Source organism: Silene latifolia, chromosome 7 (genome assembly GCF_048544455.1).
Source record: "Silene latifolia isolate original U9 population chromosome 7, ASM4854445v1, whole genome shotgun sequence".
Lineage (NCBI taxonomy): Eukaryota > Viridiplantae > Streptophyta > Magnoliopsida > Caryophyllales > Caryophyllaceae > Silene > Silene latifolia.
In genome coordinates, this window is record NC_133532.1 from 7267031 (window position 1) to 7284950 (window position 17920).

General features: G+C 36.1%; 2 protein-coding genes across 2 annotated transcripts; one reads left to right on the forward strand and one right to left on the reverse strand.

Annotated features, from left to right (window-relative positions):
* Window positions 1-9272: 9272 nt before the first annotated feature.
* Window positions 9273-9611, forward strand: LOC141589647 (secreted RxLR effector protein 161-like). Its single transcript, XM_074410281.1, has one exon. It carries the CDS (start codon window positions 9273-9275, stop codon window positions 9609-9611), a length of 339 nt encoding a protein of 112 aa, XP_074266382.1.
* Window positions 9612-12942: 3331 nt separating this feature from the next.
* Window positions 12943-15165, reverse strand: LOC141591567 (beta-amyrin 28-monooxygenase-like). The gene is made up of 4 exons (XM_074411947.1): window positions 14663-15165; window positions 13966-14483; window positions 13694-13881; window positions 12943-13382 (listed from the first exon to the last, which is right to left on the reverse strand). The coding sequence occupies exons 1-4, from the start codon at window positions 15100-15102 to the stop codon at window positions 13071-13073; spliced, it is 1458 nt and encodes a 485-aa protein (XP_074268048.1). The 5' UTR covers window positions 15103-15165; the 3' UTR covers window positions 12943-13070.
* Between the last annotated feature and the right edge of the window lie 2755 nt (window positions 15166-17920).

Genomic DNA, 17920 nt, shown 5'->3' on the forward strand with positions numbered 1-17920 from the left:
GGCAATTTGGCAAGGCAATGGGCGGGAGTGGCGGCTTATATTGAGAGAGGCAATGGTTCCCGCACTTGGAAAAATGGGCCAAGTATAGAACGAACAAGATAACTCATTTTGAGAACACTTCTACATTCCGGATTGAGTCGGCTCATGCGAATTTGAAGAGATGGTTGAATAGCGCGAAACTGGCCGTTGATAGCATCTGGATTCGATTTCATTCTTTGATGGAAACGCAACATGTTGAGATCCGACACTCGTTGGAGTTATCTAGATCGAGGCGGTTGACGGGGATTCAGTGATTATTTTCCAGACTTTCTTATAAAATATCAAAGAATGCCATCATTGAATTGCGTGAAGAATTCGCAAGAGGTGCCAAGATGACGGAAGATGCCTTGATGATCGATTGCGGTTGTGTAAAGGCTACTACACTTGGTTTGTTATGTGCTTGTTCACTTCATCGCATTGCTAGATTATTGTAGTTTATTATCCTCTGCATCCGATTAAATGACTTAAAACGTAATTTAATTAAAACATTCCTTAAAACACAATTTGACATATTTTAATTAAAACATTCCTTAATTTGAAATACAACGACATTACATAAACCACTTAAAACATAATTAAAACATAAAGCACTTAAAACATAATTAAAACATACCATACCCCAAACCCTAAACCCCAAACCCCAAACCCTAAACCCTAAACCTCAAACCCATACCATAAACGATTATTACTTAAAACATAACATAATTAAATAACTATCGAACTTAATTATCTTTCGATGATGAAGATGACGATTCCTTATCTTCTTCATGATCTTGAATCTCAATTTCTTCAGGTTGGGTAGACATATATTGAGTCAACAAATCATTGATGTAGAGATAAAGATTTCCTTGGTTGAGCACTCTACAGGCACATAAGTCTGATAGTCTTGGGTAATCGATCACGGTGAGGATGCGCTCAAAATATGTAAAGATATCACTTCTTAACCTGCGAAACTCCCACATCTTCTCGTTTAGTGCTTCATCAGAAACAACCTCATCTCTAACTGCTGGAGTTAGAACATGATCCGGGTTTCCGGCAAAAATTATACAAAGGCTACCAATTGGAGGCTCTTCAAGCATGTGCCATACAGTGTCACTGGGAACCACTGATTCAAGACGCTTAATTAGAATTGGTAAATTTTGAACAATTAGATCGATTCTGCCTTGATAACCTCTGATTTTTTGAGTATTTGTGAGAACCATTTTAGTATTGTAGTGAGTGAATAGGATTGGATGTTGTGATTGAAATTGACATAGAATGGCCTATTTATAAGCTATTAACTATAACGGCTATTTTTGAATTGTAACGGCTATTTTTGAATTGTAACGGTTATTTTGAATTATAACGGTAACATTTGAATTGTAACGGTTATTTTGAATTATAACGGTTATTTTGAATTATAACGGTAACATTTGAATTGTAACGGTTATTTTGAATTATAACGGTTATTTTGAATTGTAACGGTTATTTTTGAATTGTAACGGCTATTTTTGAATTATAACGGTTATTTTGAATTATAACGGTAACATTTGAATTGTAACGGTTATTTTGAATTATAACGGTTATTTTGAATTGTAACGGTAACATTTGAATTGTAACGGTTATTTTTCCCTATATAAACATCTACATATTGTTGTATTTCTGCACTCATTTTCAACTTTTTTTATTCTCCAATCATCTTCATCTTCTTCCATTTTCTTCTTCAACTCTCTACTTATGTCAACATCATCCTCAATGTGGGGAAACCACCCATTGAAGGCCTTGATTTTAAGAATCAAATTTGCAATCGTTGTCACAGAAACGCTATCATCAAGATTTTCAGGTCAGTTACTAATCCAAAGATGATCAGCCACCGCAGCCCTGACACTAACCTCGTACCCTATCCCCGAAGCAGGACGATGCGCTATCAATCTCATAATGGGATTGAGTATTATCTGCACATACCCAAACTGTCGTAAACACCGATCAGGCTGGTACGGCTCGGCTATGTCCATGAAACGAACACAACCGGAAAACAGAGTACGAGGATGATACTCCTCCTGACGCGGCCCGTACGGATCTCACCTAATGGAAGCATAAGTAAGCCCATCTAACAACCTCCGATACTCCAACAATTTCTCCGCATTTTGAGCGAAGGGATCAACGGATCTCCAAGAACACGACCGAGGCTGAGTAGGGTCAATTACCGAAGGTGGACCGGGTCTGAACATAGGAAAATACTCATAGATCCACGATTGCAACAAAGTCAAGCAACCACCAATAGTTTTCACACCAGCACGTGAAGCCACACCCAACTGTCGGTACATGAAGGCTAGTACACCGGCTCCCCAAGAGTAGTCGTGTACACTATCAGTATCATACACTAAAGGAAACAACTGAGGACGTAACCTATTACCTGATTTGTCGACAGATAGTGTCGACCCCAACACCGCAGCCAAAAACCCCTGAGCAAAAACAACATCACAACTAGCTGCCGCCATTTCACAAACTGCATCTACCAATATACCCCCACTCTTGTAAATAGGGGCCTTCTTACTAGGGTTTAACGGCAACCTCAACTCATCTGATGAAATCCCAAAGAAGCCACAAACAAACATAAGGGGATCCGCCAACTTCCCGTCATTAGTCTCCACCTTACAACAGTTACCATCAACCCGAACACCTAAGATCTGTGCAACATCGTGAAGGAGTATGGACATCTCCCCAAAAGGCATGTGAAAACTATTGGTGACGGGTTGTCATCTCTCAACGAAAGCAGAAATAAGGGGCATGTTAAAATGCTCGGCCATGGAATCTAATAGGTGAGAAAGACCACTACCGTCATAAATAGTCTGAACGGCCGAAGGTAGTTCCCAACAACTCAACAACCTCGTCTTACCAAACCGGTGGTAACCCATCAAAACTGGTCGACCGATCTCATTAGGAGTCGGCCATAAGGTGTTGGCAATGTGGCCCCCAAAGCTAGGAATCACGTGGGGAAACATCGGACCACCCGGAACACGATCGGAAATCAACCAAGAGACATCCTTACCCGACTTCTTCTTCTTCGGAGCCACGACACTACTAGAACTACCATCCGACATCCGCTGAAAACGCCCCTCCTCATTCCGTCTACGGGGCACCCTACGCACTCGCTCATCACCCGCCTCCTCCTCACCTATCACATCACCAGACCGAACCACCTCCTCTAAATGCTCCGCAGTCCACGACTGGGTACTACCATCTCCAACCTCAGACTCAAACTGGAGCCCCTTTCGAGCTCGAACGTGACGGTCTTTTCCTCCACCGGCCATCGATTCAAAAAAAAATAAAACCGCATTGATTACTTAGATTAATAAAACAAATAATTTATAAACATATGTTTAAGTAAATTAAAAAATAAAAATAAAACAAAATATCCCCAAACGGGGTTTATTAGTAATAATTAATTAATATTTTACGAAACCAAAACGAGACGGAAAAAAAAAAAATTTACAACGAATTTATAAAACAAGACGAGAATTATTATTAATAATTTATTAGTTTTTAACGCTAACAAAACAAGACGGAAAAATAAGTTTTTAAAAATTTAAAAAATAAAATAATTAATTTTACAACGAGTTCGCCACGGACGAGGTTTATTATTAATAATTTATTAGTTTAGAACGATAACAAAACAAGACGGAAAAATAAGTTTTTTTTAAAAAAAAAAAAGAAACGAGAAATTCAAATACAAAAAGAAAAAAAAAACCAGAAAATGGGCTTGGACGAAGAACATTTTCGTCCAGGTCCAGGCCCAGACGAAAATGTTTTTCGTCCAAGACCCATAATGGACGAAGAACATTTTCGTCCGGGCCTGGACCTGGACGAAAATGTTCTTCGTCCCAGCCCAGATTTCATTTTTTTTTTTACGTTTTTCTTTTTTTGAATTTTTCGATTGATTTTCGGCATAACACAACTTAATCCGATTCAAATCAAAGCATCTATCCTAATTCCGTCTACAATAAAGGCATCTATCCTAATTCCGTCACAAATTTACAATCTAAGAAAATACTGTTAGAATATTTAATAATATTCGAGTGGCCTATGTGTTTCGGTTTTAATAAAAGTTAAGTTCACATTATTATGAGACTTTAATATAAAAGACGGTATCATGATGGATCGGTCCCGATTAATGTAATTAAAGTTCGGGAATTATTATTCCCTCTTACCTTACCCTATTATACATCGTCTTTCACGAAAAGGTACGATCGGGTTTGATTGTGCGAAAAGGTACGTAATATATTATATATATTATGGAAGTTAAAAGAATCATTATCATCTGACAAAAACAAAAACAACGTACAATAAAAGAAAGGGTGAAAGAGACAGTTTCTTCCTCCATCATCAAAGGAACATAAAGGAAAGGGTTATGGAGGAGAATCAATCGTCTTATACTTCTTATTGAATTGATTGCGTCTGTAAGACATGGACCAAGGTTAGTCTTTATTCCGTCTTTTAATTGTATAAAGGGTTGAATTAACTCAAATCTATATTGTATCTTGGGACTGATTTCATTATTGAAATCGGAAAGTTAATCTTACATTTGGTATCAGAGAAATTATAGATTTGATTAATTTACCCATTAAAGATTACGAGAATTAGATTGTATTTGCGTGATGTTCCGCTGCTTAACTATACTAAAAGAGTTTGTCATTAATTATTTTGGTCATATTCCTGTTTGTAAAAGGAGGCTGTAGATATTTTGGAAATGCATTCATGACATTTTTTTTAGTATGTTGGCAGATTGTATGGTTCTATGTATTGACGGTTGTTTTGTTTATAGTCATTAATATATGTGGTGTCGATCACTTCGTATGATCTGAATTACTGGGTCTTTTTCTTACGCAAGACAAATAAAAGAATCATCATTGCTTCCGCGTTCTTATGGTGAAATTCAGTCACTGATTAATATGTATGAACTTTTGTAATTAAATTATGTATAAATTGCAAATTGATACATAGTTTGTTGTTTTAAATGTGCATCGCAACATCATTGATAATAATGAAAAGTATTTACTGTATTGATACTTTACTCTCAATAATTGGTTATGCACTCTTAATGATATGACAGTCATGTACATATAGATGCACTGTTACATAATTTTTTTTCATTAATATTAATGTTCAGTTAATCGTATTGCATATCATCTCATGCTTTTGGGTGTGTGTTTGTCTGCCTAATGTAAATATATAATGAATTAATAAAGGCACTAATCACATGTATACTGCAAGAGTGCTTGATGAACAGCAAACACGCATAATGTAAGACAAGTGAATTGACCAAGCATATTTAATTAATACGACTAATGTATTTCCGCTACATCGCATTATTTGGGTATACATTCATGTTTTTATGTTTGTTTGGTATCAATATTATATAAAGAAATTTCTGCAAATGAGAGACGGAGTTTCATTATTGTTGAATGTTTTGATTGTATATGACATGTTAGTCACCAAAGTGGCCTTGTTATATTATAATTAGACATTTAAAATAAAAGTTATTAATTGATCATTTTTTTTTAAAAAGAGATGTTTAAATGACATTATAGTTCAATTGGTCGATTAATTTTTTGTCATCTATATTTTGGGAGATCACCCAAAGGTGGGTCATTAAATGTAGTTGACAATATAAAAGGATTAATTATTCATAAATTGGGTCTAATAGTGTGTATATCCAAAGATAGCATTCTTATTTGATTCATGTGTGTTAATAATTAATTGTTAAAGTATATATTAACATCAATGATGGTTACTTGTATTTAAGTGTTGCCCAAAGGTCATTTAAATACATGTATAAAAGTTTATATAAATTATTTGAATCTGTATGATAGTTTTTCAAAGCACTAATTGGTAACATGTATAAATGATTGCAGCATCTCCAAATTTGTTTGCATCTGCTGACTCTTTTGTAAAGTTTAATGGGCTTAATTATGATGAGTGGGCATTAAAGATCCAGTATACACTGGTTATAATGGCTTTGGACATTGCCATCCTGACAGATGAGGTGCCAACAAAAATTACACCTGAGAGCTCGAAGCCGAAAAGTGCCATTATCAGGCTTGGGAGAAATCTAACAGGTTGGGTTTACACCTCATGAGGATGACAATGGCTGATAACATTAAGCCCTCCATGCCTAAAACAGAGAAAGCAAGGGAATTCATGCTCAAAGTAAAGGAGTGTTCACAGTCGGATTTAGCTGATAAGTCAATTGTTGGTAGTTTAATGAGTGAGCTGACTACTAAAACGTTTGACTGGTCTCAACCGATTCATGATCATGTGACACGCATGTCTAACCTGGCAGCAAAGTTGAAGACTTTAGGAATGGATGTAAGTGATACTTTCTTGGTCCAATTCATCATTAACTCTCTACCTTATGAGTTTGGCCAGTTTCAGGTGAACTATAACACCATTAAAGATAAATGGAACTATCAAGAGTTAAAAGCCATGCTTATACAGGAGGAGGGGAGATTAAAGAAGATGAAAGATCAAGCTCTGTTCATTTCTAAGTCATGATGGTGCCAAAGCAGAAGGCTAAACCGAGTAAGAAAGGTAAGAATGGTAAGAAGGGAAAGTCTTTCTTTAAAGGACCTGAAAGTGCGATCCAGAAAGAAAAGAAGTGTCACTTCTGCAAGAAACCTGGACACTTCAAGAAGGATTGTCCTAAAAGGAAGGCATGGTTCGAAAAGAAAGGTAAACATTATAGTTTTGTTTGCTTTGAATCAAATCTTATAGAAGTACCTAATAATACTTGGTGGTTAGATTCTGGTGCAACTACTCATATTTCTCACATTAAACAGGGATATCATAAGATCCAGCCCATAAGAGGAGCTGAACAGTTTGTATCCATGGGAAACAGGATGAAAGCACGCATTGAGGGCATTGGGACTTACAGATTAATCTTAGACACTGGTTGTCATATAGATTTTATAGATTGTCTCTATGTACCTGATTGTGCTCGAAATCTTGTATCATTAAGTAGATTGGATAATTTAGGTTTTAACTTTAAGTTTGGACATGGTGTATTTTCTATGTACCGTAATGAATACTTTTATGGTAGTGGTACTTTGATTGATTCACTTTATAGGTTCAATCTTGATGTTAAATTTTCTGATTCCCTATTTATTGTTGAGAGTCAAGGTATTAAACGTAGTGCATCGAATGAAAAATCAGCTTACTTGTGGCATCAAAGGCTAGGTCACATATCCAAAGAAAGGTTAACGAGGTTGGTAAAAGATGAAATTCTACCTCAATTTGATTTTAGTGACTTAGATGTGTGTGTAGATTGCATTAAAGGTAAGCAGACTAAACATACAGTAAATAAATCAGCTACAAGGAGCTCTCAGCTTTTAGAAATTATACACACCGATATTTGTGGACCTTTTGACACTCCATCTTGGAGTGGTGAAAAGTACTTTATCACTTTTATAGATGATTTCTCGCGGTATGGTTTCACTTATTTGTTGCATGAAAAAGCTCATTTTGTGGATGTCCTTGAGATATTCATAAATGAGGTGGAAAGGCAGCTAGAAAAGAAAGTGAAAATTGTGAGATCGGATAGAGGTGGTGAATTTTATGGAAGGTTTATTGAAATGGACAATGTCCTGGTCCATTTGCCAAGTTACTTGAAAGTAGGGGTATTTGTGCACAATATACAATGCCCGGTACACCTCAGCAGAACGGTGTTGCTGAAAGGCGGAACCGTACCTTAATGGAAATGGTTAGAAGTATGTTAAGTAATTGTTCTTTACCTCTTTCACTATGGATCTATCTATGCATTAAAGACAGCAACCTATGTTTTAAATCGGGTTCCTAGTAAAGCAGTTCCTAAGACTCCTTATGAACTATGGACGGGAAGGAAACCGAGTTTAAGACATCTTCGAGTTTGGGGTTCCCCAGCTGAAGTGAGGTTGTATAACCCAAATGAAAAGAAGCTAGATCCTAGGACAGTCAGTGGTTATTTTATTGGCTATCCTGAAAAGTAAAAAAGGTATAGATTTTACTGTCCTAATCATAGTACGAGAATAGTAGAGACTGGAAATGATAGATTCATTGAGAACGGTCAAACTAGTGGGAGCATTGAACCACGAAAAGTGGACATTAAAGAAATTCAGGTTGAAGTTTTTTCTCCTGAAGTTGCACGTGAAATTGTTGTACCAATCGTGTCGTCACAGTCAAATGACATAATAGGACAACAACGAAACGAAGTGCAAGACGACCCACAAAATGACAATAACAATGATGATCAAGTCACAATTCAAGGGGAGAATAATATGTCACGTGAACAGTCAAGGCAACCTGTAAGGCGAAGGAGGGTAGTCAATGTTCCAGAGGAACAATTAAGGCGATCTATAAGAGAAAGAAGATCAGCCATCCCAGAGGGTACTACGAGACATATAACGTTGAATGTGACTTGAGCATTAGTGAGGATCCCGTCTCATTTCGTAAGGCCATGGAAAGTGATAATTCTGAAAAGTGGTTAATTGCCATGAAAGAGGAGATGAAATCTATGGATGACAACAAAGTATGGGACTTAGTAGTGTTACCTGAGGGTTCTAAGGCCGTTGGGTCGAAATGGGTCTATAAGACCAAAAGGGACTCCAAAGGTAACATTGAAAGGTATAAGGCTCGACTTGTTGCCAAAGGTTTTACTCAGAAAGATGGTATTGACTATAAAGAAACTTTCTCTCCGGTGTCAAAGAAAGATTCTTTAAGAATTGCCTTGGCTTTGGTAGCTCATTATGATCTAGAGCTTCACCAAATGGATGTAAAGACCGCTTTTCTAAACGGTGAGCTTGAGGAAGAAGTATATATGGACCAACCTGAGGGATTTGCATCCCTGGTAATGAAGATAAGGTGTGTAGGTCAAGAAGTCGATATATGGACTAAAACAAGCTTCTAGACAATGGTATTTAAAGTTTAATGATACCATCACGTCATATGGATTTGTAGAGATTACAGTTGATCGGTGTATCTACATTAAGATCAGTGGGAGCAGATTTATTATTTTAGTCTTATATGTTGACGATATTTTGCTAGCTGCGAATGATCTAGGCATGTTGCATGATGTAAAGAAATATCTATCTAAGAACTTTGAAATGAAAGATATGGGTGAGGCATCCTATGTGATCGGAATCGAAATTTTCCGTGATAGATCACAAGGATCGTTAGGGTTGTCTCGAAAGCTTACATTGACAAAGTTTTAGAGATATAGAATGAATGAATGCTCCGCAGGGATAGTTCCTATACAGAAAGGGGACAAATTTAGTAAAATGCAATGTCCTCGTAATGAGCTGGAACGAAAAGAAATGGAGAGAATTCCCTATGCATTTGTGGTTGGGAGTTTGAACTATGTTCAGACATGTACTCGACCAGATATCAGCTTTGCTGTTGGAATGTTGGGTCGGTACCAAAGTAATCCCGGATGGACCACCGAAAGTCACAAAAAGGTCCTTAGGTACTTACAAGGCACTAAGGAGCTCATGCTTACTTATAGGACATCCGATCATCTTGAGGTGATTGGTTATTCGATTCGATTATGCCGGATGTGTTGATAGTAGAAAATCAACATTTGGCTACTTGTTCCTTTTAGTCAAGGGGCGATATCATGGAAAAGTGGGAAGCAGTCTGTCATTGCTACTTCTACTATGGAAGCCGAATTTGTGGCATGCTTTGAGGCCACTATTCATGCATTGTGGTTGCGAAACTTTATCTCGGGACTTGGGATCGTCGATAGTATAGCCAAGCACGAGAATTTATTGTGACAATTCTCAGACCGTGTTCTTCTCTAAGAACGATAAATACTCCAAGGGTGCTAAACACATGGAATTAAAGTTCTTATCGGTCAAAGAGGAGGTACAGAAGCAAAGAGTGTCATTTGAGCATATTAGAACGGATAAAATGGTGGCAGATCCATTAACTAAGGGATTACCACCCAAGACGTTCATTGGCCATGTAGAACGCATGGGTGTTGTATCAAAGGCCTTGTTATTATAAAGTTAATATGCTTGTAATAAATATGACATCTAGAATTCACTTATAGTATTGTTTCTGCTATAATAGACATGTTAATCATTATAGTATATGTATACATTACAGTTATTAAATTACATGTGACTAATTATGAGAATTAATGCTCTTCTCAAATTAAAGGTGACTTAGATTTGGAATTGATTTGTGATACATGGAAGGAATCATGTCGATTAATAAATGACGTGTGACCGCCATGATCCAATTAGTTCTAATTCATTAAAGATACACAAGTTAATGAACTTAACATAAAAGTGCACATTATAGTATTATTGAACCATTAAGTAAACACAAAGGCCAAGTGGGAAAATGTTAGAATATTTAATAATATTCGAGTGGCCTATGTGTTTCGGTTTTAATAAAAGTTAAGTTCACATTATTATTATGAGACTTTAATATAAAAGACGGTATCTTTATGGATCGGTCCCGATTAATGTAATTAAAGTTCGGGAATTATTATTCCCTCTTACCTTACCCTATTATACATCGTCTTTCACGAAAAGGTACGATCGGGTTTGATTGTGCGAAAAGGTACGTAATATATTATATATATTATGGAAGTTAAAAGAATCATTATCATCTGACAAAAACAAAAACAACGTACAATAAAAGAAAGGGTGAAAGACACAGTTTCTTCTTCCATCATCAAAGGAACATAAAGGAAAGGGTTAAGGAGGAGAATCAATCGTCTTATACTTCTTATTGAATTGATGGCGTCTGTATGACATGGACCAAGGTTAGTCTTTATTCCGTCTTTTAATTGTATAAAGGGTTGAATTAACTCAAATCTATATTGTATCTTGGGACTGATTTCATTATTGAAATCGGAAAGTTAATCTTACAAATACTACAAAAAATTTTTAATAACAATCACATACCTTGTTGAATGTTTGAATTCGTGACGGAAATTATGCAGTCGATACGTTTTTTTGTTGTTATTTGAGTCAGGTTTTTTTTTTCAAAATTTGGAATGTGAAAGGTAGTTTTTGAATAAAAAGAAAAATATTAGGGGGAGTGTGAGGGAGGGGCAATTTTGGAAGTTTATTAAAATTGTCGACGATATTTAGTAATTTGTCGACGATCTTTAGCAGAATGGACTCGTCTTATGGTAAGAGACGGTCCTATACAACAATCTGTGTCACCTTTATTGATTTCTTGGAAACATATTGAGGTTACTCAGACTAACTAGCAATATTTGGATTGAAACGGAACAATATTGAAGTGATCGAAGATTTGAACATATATACGGAGTATGTTTTTAACGTTCTCAGTTTAAGCTTAATACGTATTTATTTATTTATATAGAGTTAGAAAAGTGACCGCGGAAGATTTCTAGACAAAACATACTTGAAGTGGATACAACATATATATAGTCGATCTAACGAAAGTAGCAAACTATGTGCTCTCTTTGAGTCCCCCTCCCCTTTTGGCTTCTTTCAAATCAAATTTTTTTAACTCAATCGTAAGTGTTATAATAATTTAGTTCATATTTAGAGTAGAAAATTGAGGTCCGATGACATTTGTCTCAAGGATTATAATGTAAAATATATTCGTAACTCGTAATATATTGAATGGTAGTATTATAGAAAATGTGGTCAATGTCTCGCCTTGTAGTTTGCGTGAAGTCAAATTGAATAAAGGGTGTTACAATTTCTTTATGTTCAATCTTATAGCAAGAGTTTTGGATCAACTGGAAAGAGGGGAGATATTTTTCTTTTTTTCCGTTTCGTATAAATGGTTACTACAAAAATCAACGACGTCAGAGATGCTCTTCAAGAAGGAAGGTAATACACTTGAATCTTGTATAGCTGTGTTAAATGATGCTAGTTGCCTACGTGTATTTACATGTAAAGTCTTGCAAAACCCGTATGTTGTTATTAGAGCTGGCCATCAGCACGGATTGACCCGGCCCGCCTTGGCCCGTTATTGTTTGTAATTTGGCCCGGCCCGGCCTGACCCGACCACAGCCCGCCGTTAACCCTGGCCTAGCCCGGGTCCTGAAACTCCAGCCCGGCCCGGCCTTGGCCCGCCATTTTAACAAAAATAAAAAATAGAAAAATAAAATGGTAAGGCCCGCCAGCCCGGCCCGCCCTTAACCTGCCTCGAATCCTAACCTGAGTCAAGCATATCCCAACCCGGCCCGGCCAAGCCCGTCCCTTCCCCTTGGCCTAGCCCAGGTTTGACCAGGAGAGCCCGGCCCGCCCCCTGGCCCGCCCGGCCCGAGTAGGGTCTAGTTATGTACTACTCGTTTAGTTTTACGTGTTTTAGCATACTTCCGTAAGCCACTCTTCAGTCGGCCACCCTCTCTGACCGTATGATAATAACAGAAACTACCTAAAATCAAGAAATCATATCAATGGTAAATTATGAAATTTCAAACAATGAGATCAGAAACTGTATGGGTCAAACTAATTTAAATACAATGGCATTGTAAACTACTGTAATATTTCGTAATAACTTTTATAATTTCCGTTGGTCGTTTTGATCGTTTCCGTAAAACAATGTGCTGTCTAAAGACAGAAGAATATGATACAAAGACGAGGGGGCATCGAAAAAACCCCAAGGCGTGTGCGTTAGGGGAAGGCGTGTACCGCATCCTAAGGCACAAATACTCAGAAAACAGAATGCACACTCACTTAGTGTACAAGCTAGAACTGCCTCCCAAAGATACGAAGAACGAGCCTCAAAGCGAGCTCAACATTGAGCGTGAGGGTTCCTTCATAATACAAATAAAGAATCCTGAGACAATATAAGTAGTCAAATTGAGCGTGATTAAGTGTTCAATACCTAGACAATATAACTAGTCAAATTTGGAGATTCGAATATTTGATAAATATTAGATTTGAATATCAGATAATAAACAACTGTATTTTATTAAAATTATATTTTAGGTATTTGACATATTAGACCCGTCAAATGTATGTAAATTGCAACATTTTATACTATGTAGATAACACAACTTAAATGACAAAAGGCATAATTAATTAAGCTGCAGGAGATTGAAGATGAGGATGGAGGCGAACAGGAAGGCCTTTAGCAGGAGTAGGCAGGGGATTAACGACTATACCCTCGTCCGGAATAAGTTTCTCCCATTTAAATCTCTTTACAATATTGTGCATGAACACTAATATTTCCAACCTTGCATACTCTTTTCCTGGGCACATTCTTGGGCCTCCACCGAATGGCACAAACGTGTATGGTGCCGGACCGCTCCCTTCGAACCTTGTCGGATCAAATTTCTCGGGTTCTGGGAAGCATTTTGGGTTCCTATGTGTTGAATTTGCATTCCAATATAACTGCATGATGTAAACATGTATGTTTGTGAGTTCAATATTAATTATGTGGGTTGTTAGAGTGCAATATTCGTCTTAAACTTAAAACGAATTAAGTAGTGGTCTGATCGAGTGATGTTTCGACCATATTAAGACATAAAACTATTGATTGAATGTGGTCGTCAACCACTAGCGACTACGTTATTGGTTTGATATGATTGATTCTATTATAGTCCAGATTTGCATATGTCAAGTAACTTAGTTGGTAAAGTAATTCAGCGGTGGTAACTTGGGATCAAACCCCGTTATACTTAAGTGCTTAGTAGAAGAGGTACCTTCCAACCCTTGGGAATTTGGAAACCAGCATACATGAAATCGGAGAGGGCTTCCCTAAAAGCACCTTGAAGAGGAGGTGCCAAACGCATCACTTCACACGCGACATTCCACGAATACTTCATCTTCTGTATGTCATCCCATGTTAGATGCTCGCCTGGTGCTTTCGACTTTGCTATCTCCATTTGCTCTGCGTTCAATTTCATGAAATATGAGACCATCTTATATGAAACTAAATGATCTACTTGGAAAGTATTACATAAATAGTAAATACCTTTATAAACACCTTCATAGATATGAGGGAGTTCGGCTAGAAATTTAACAATAAATGTACAAGCAGCACTAGCAGTATCATGTCCAGCAATAAGCAATGCCAAAATTTTATTAGCAATATCCAACTCATTCATAAATCGACCGTCTTCATCCGGTATGTTGTTAAACAACATATGTGACAATATATCTTGCGTAGGGGACGCCTTGTTGTCCGCCAAATCCAACTTCCTTTGATTTATAATCGCCCTCAGCTCTCGTCTCACCACGTTCGACGCCTTGATCCCTCGATTAAAAGGCGTTCCTGGGAGATCAATTGGAATCGAGATGATTCCTGATGCAATATCATTGAACGGGTCAGCGAACTTAGCTACATGTACCGGGTCCTCCATGCTTACGAATATACGGCATGCTAACCAAAATGTGTAACGTTTTGCTAGAGGGTATACTTCTACTTTGTCTTTACCCTCCCACTCGTCTTCCATGTGTCGGATTGCGATCTTGTCCATTATGGGTATGTACCTGTAAGACATGTCAAAATATGACCCGATTTAAATTAATATATACTCCGTATACATCATAAAAATATTAGATTATAATAGCTTACCGATATCATTAAATGATGTGAATAAGTTAACTTGTTATTATATATCGTACAACAGTCTTACAGCAGATCGTCTAAATCATCGATTAGGTTATACCTTTGTAATGCCTCATGCTTGAAGAAAGTAGGAATGAGTCTCCTCATTTTCTTAGCTTCTTCCTTAGAGTTAGTTTGAGTAGAAGGAGGGAAGATCTTGTTAATGGAGCTAGGCCACCAAGCTTCGACTAATTTGTTCTCGTTCGAGAACAAGAATTTGTTACATGCCGCACCACACATTACCGCCATTTTTTCTCCTAAGATGGATGTCTTGAAAATTTGACTAGGCTCATATTTAGCCAACCTACTAAATATGAACTTCTCTGGGTGGCCTTTCCACCCAGTCGATAAGAAGTCATAGGACTCGCCTATCACAGGCAGTCCCATCTTGCCGGGGGGTAATTTATACCCCCGAGCAGTACGATGGTTGTGGAGGACGAAAAGGGATATTAGAGATAGGAAGATGAAGAGAACCATGCCACAAAGGAAGAAGAGCTCCATGGTTCTTTTTTATTTTTTTTTATTTTAATTTAGTGATGAGGGATTTCTCCGAGTGTTTCTATTTATATCTTATAGGAGTAAGTTTTAACCCTTGGACCTATATGGATTAAGGTGGTTGTATAAAAAATGAAAATGATATTTTTTACTTTTTAGTCTAAGTTAAATACTCTATCCAATATATACACCTTTTTTTTTGTTTGTCAAATACTACAAATATATTTCTTTTGTGTATTTAAGTTATGATTTGGAGTGTCAAATTTTTTGCAACATCCATTATAACTTTGCTCACAATCAATTTGTTTATTGGTTTATTGTCCTTTTTTTTAAGTAATCTCGAGCGTAATGAAAACAAGATTTAAAGTTGGGTATGTTAAAATTTCAAAAGGGCAAAACAATTCGGTAAACTAAGAAAATTCTAACTAAAATTTTCAATTCCACAAATGAATTTGAGTACATTAGGAGAATTCTACTTTATTGGTAATTAGGTTTAATTATCAACTTGTTACATTACGAGTACATTTATATTTACTCATATATTAATAAGATAAATGTTTTTTCAAAAATTTTCATGTTAACTAGAAAAAAAAAAATCTTAGAACGAAACTCGACTAAACATGGAAAATGTAGAACCAAGCAATGTAACTTTTTGTTGTAGGTAAGTAAACGTTGAGATCAACGATCATATTGAAATTAAGAATAAACTTATTTTGTTGTAGAATTAAGTTTTATGGAGTAAAAACAATTTAGATATTGCAAGAATATGACAGGAGATGGGAAATGCATGGAGTAATGACAAGGTCCAAACGCGCGAGGGACTCGAGGTTAGCAAGGCAAAAGAGATAAGAAATTGACATTATATATGTGGTCGTAAATTAAGCACATAGAAGAAGGTGGTCGTATATATGTGGACTGCCGACTGCCGAGATACACAACGTGATTGTGCTCCAGGAGCGCCATGCGCACACTAACTAGACACAAGTCATAAGTTTGATCAACACTTTTACTTTAATCACAAATTTTTATTTAAGACAAGTATATTCATATATTTCTCTTAAACTTAAAGACGGGTTAAGTAGTATAAATAAAACAAAAGCAAAATACGTTGGAAAAAATGATAACTACGTTATCTACTTGTCTTTCCATGCTAAAAACATTTGTTTATCGCTCACTCATATGCACAATATATGGACATTTATGATTTGATTGCTTAAGTAAAGTTGTATAAAACCCGTCATTTGGGTATTTGTTTCGGTTTTGCTTGTTTTTGTTGCTTTTATAGGTAACATGGAGGCCAACAAACATCACACTAACTTAAGAGAGGCCCAAAAACTAATCACTTGACCCATGACCCAACAAAAGAAGGAATAAAGACCAAAAATGAAGAAAAAAATGAGTTCAACGCTGATCTTGGGAGCAAAGCACGCATCAAAGTCAGCGAAGGCAAGGGAGTGCGGTTCTCGCCATGCCTTGCTCAAGTGCCAAGTGCTGATCTCTTCCAGGGAAGGAGGAACCGTGTTTATCAACTTTGGCAAATTTACTACTCCCGCTATTAATATTTTACTTAAATTGATTGGTTAGATAATTGTTTATATATACTTTCGATTCTTTTGTTGTTAGTATTGTTACTTTTATTACATTCGTTATTACTACAGTTATTACTTTCACTACTCCCGCCTAATTATTGTTACTTTTACTACTGTCGGATTAATATTGATAACTTCACTACTCCCGTTGTTACTTCTATTACTTTCAATACTCCCGCTCACTGCTAATATTGTTACTTTGACTATTCAAATGAGTGATTACTATTATATTACTATATCCAATGTTACTACGTGCAATTCTTTTCACTACCAACAGAATTAATTTTACTATTTAGGCATGCAAGTTTAACAGACTTACATATTTATATAAATATATTTCATATATGCATATCCAAATTGAAATAATTATGGAATATTATACTTTTTGGAAATCTGGCTTGATTTATTTACCTTTTAATAGTTTTCAAAATATAACATACTTATATTATATTTGTGTATGTTAATGCAATTCTTTTCACTACCAACAGAATTAATTTTACTATTTAGGCATGCAAGTTTAACAGACTTACATATTTATATAAATATATTTCATATATGCATATCCAAATTGAAATAATTATGGAATATTATACTTTTTGGAAATCTGGCTTGATTTATTTACCTTTTAATAGTTTTCAAAATATAACATACTTATATTATATTTGTGTATGTTAAATAATTACCAAAATATAAAATACTTATATTATATTTGTGTATGTTAAATAATTAACATCTTTATACTAATTACTACCATAAGTGGGGCATTTTTATTTTAAGGAAAATCATCATATTCTGGCGTTTTCTAAATTTATACTTCAACCAAAACTATATAATATTTACATTGAAGTCCCTTTGTCAGGTCTATTACACATCGCTATTGATTAAAACTATATAATACTCCAATTAAAACTATATAATACTCCCCTCCTACTCACCATTTTAATTTCTTTTATATTTTTTTATTCAGTTATTCAGGTTTTCTTTCATATTTACTTATTTGTACATAAATTATCTATAAATGGACCGATATACCCCCATCACAATCTCAATCCAGCCTCTCCTACAAAATTAAAGGCAGCCACACCCACATTATCTGACACGGAGTCCCACCCATCGACAAGTATATCTCACATCCGCCACCCACAACCACCACTACATCCATCAACTACACCATTCATCCCCTTCCTCGCTGGTGCCATTGTTACTGCCCCACCACCATCACTGATAACACCTTC

Excerpts from the sequence above, each read along its gene's own strand:
- LOC141589647 (XM_074410281.1), top strand. The coding sequence starts at position 9,273 with ATGAATGAATGCTCCGCAGGGATAGTTCCTATACAGAAAGGGGACAAA.
- LOC141591567 (XM_074411947.1), bottom strand. The coding sequence starts at position 15,102 with ATGGAGCTCTTCTTCCTTTGTGGCATGGTTCTCTTCATCTTCCTATCT. Across the intron at positions 14,484-14,662 it reads AAGCATGAGGCATTACAAAG|GTACATACCCATAATGGACA; the intron begins GTATAACCTAAT and ends CATGTCTTACAG. Across the intron at positions 13,882-13,965 it reads CTATGAAGGTGTTTATAAAG|AGCAAATGGAGATAGCAAAG; the intron begins GTATTTACTATT and ends AATTGAACGCAG.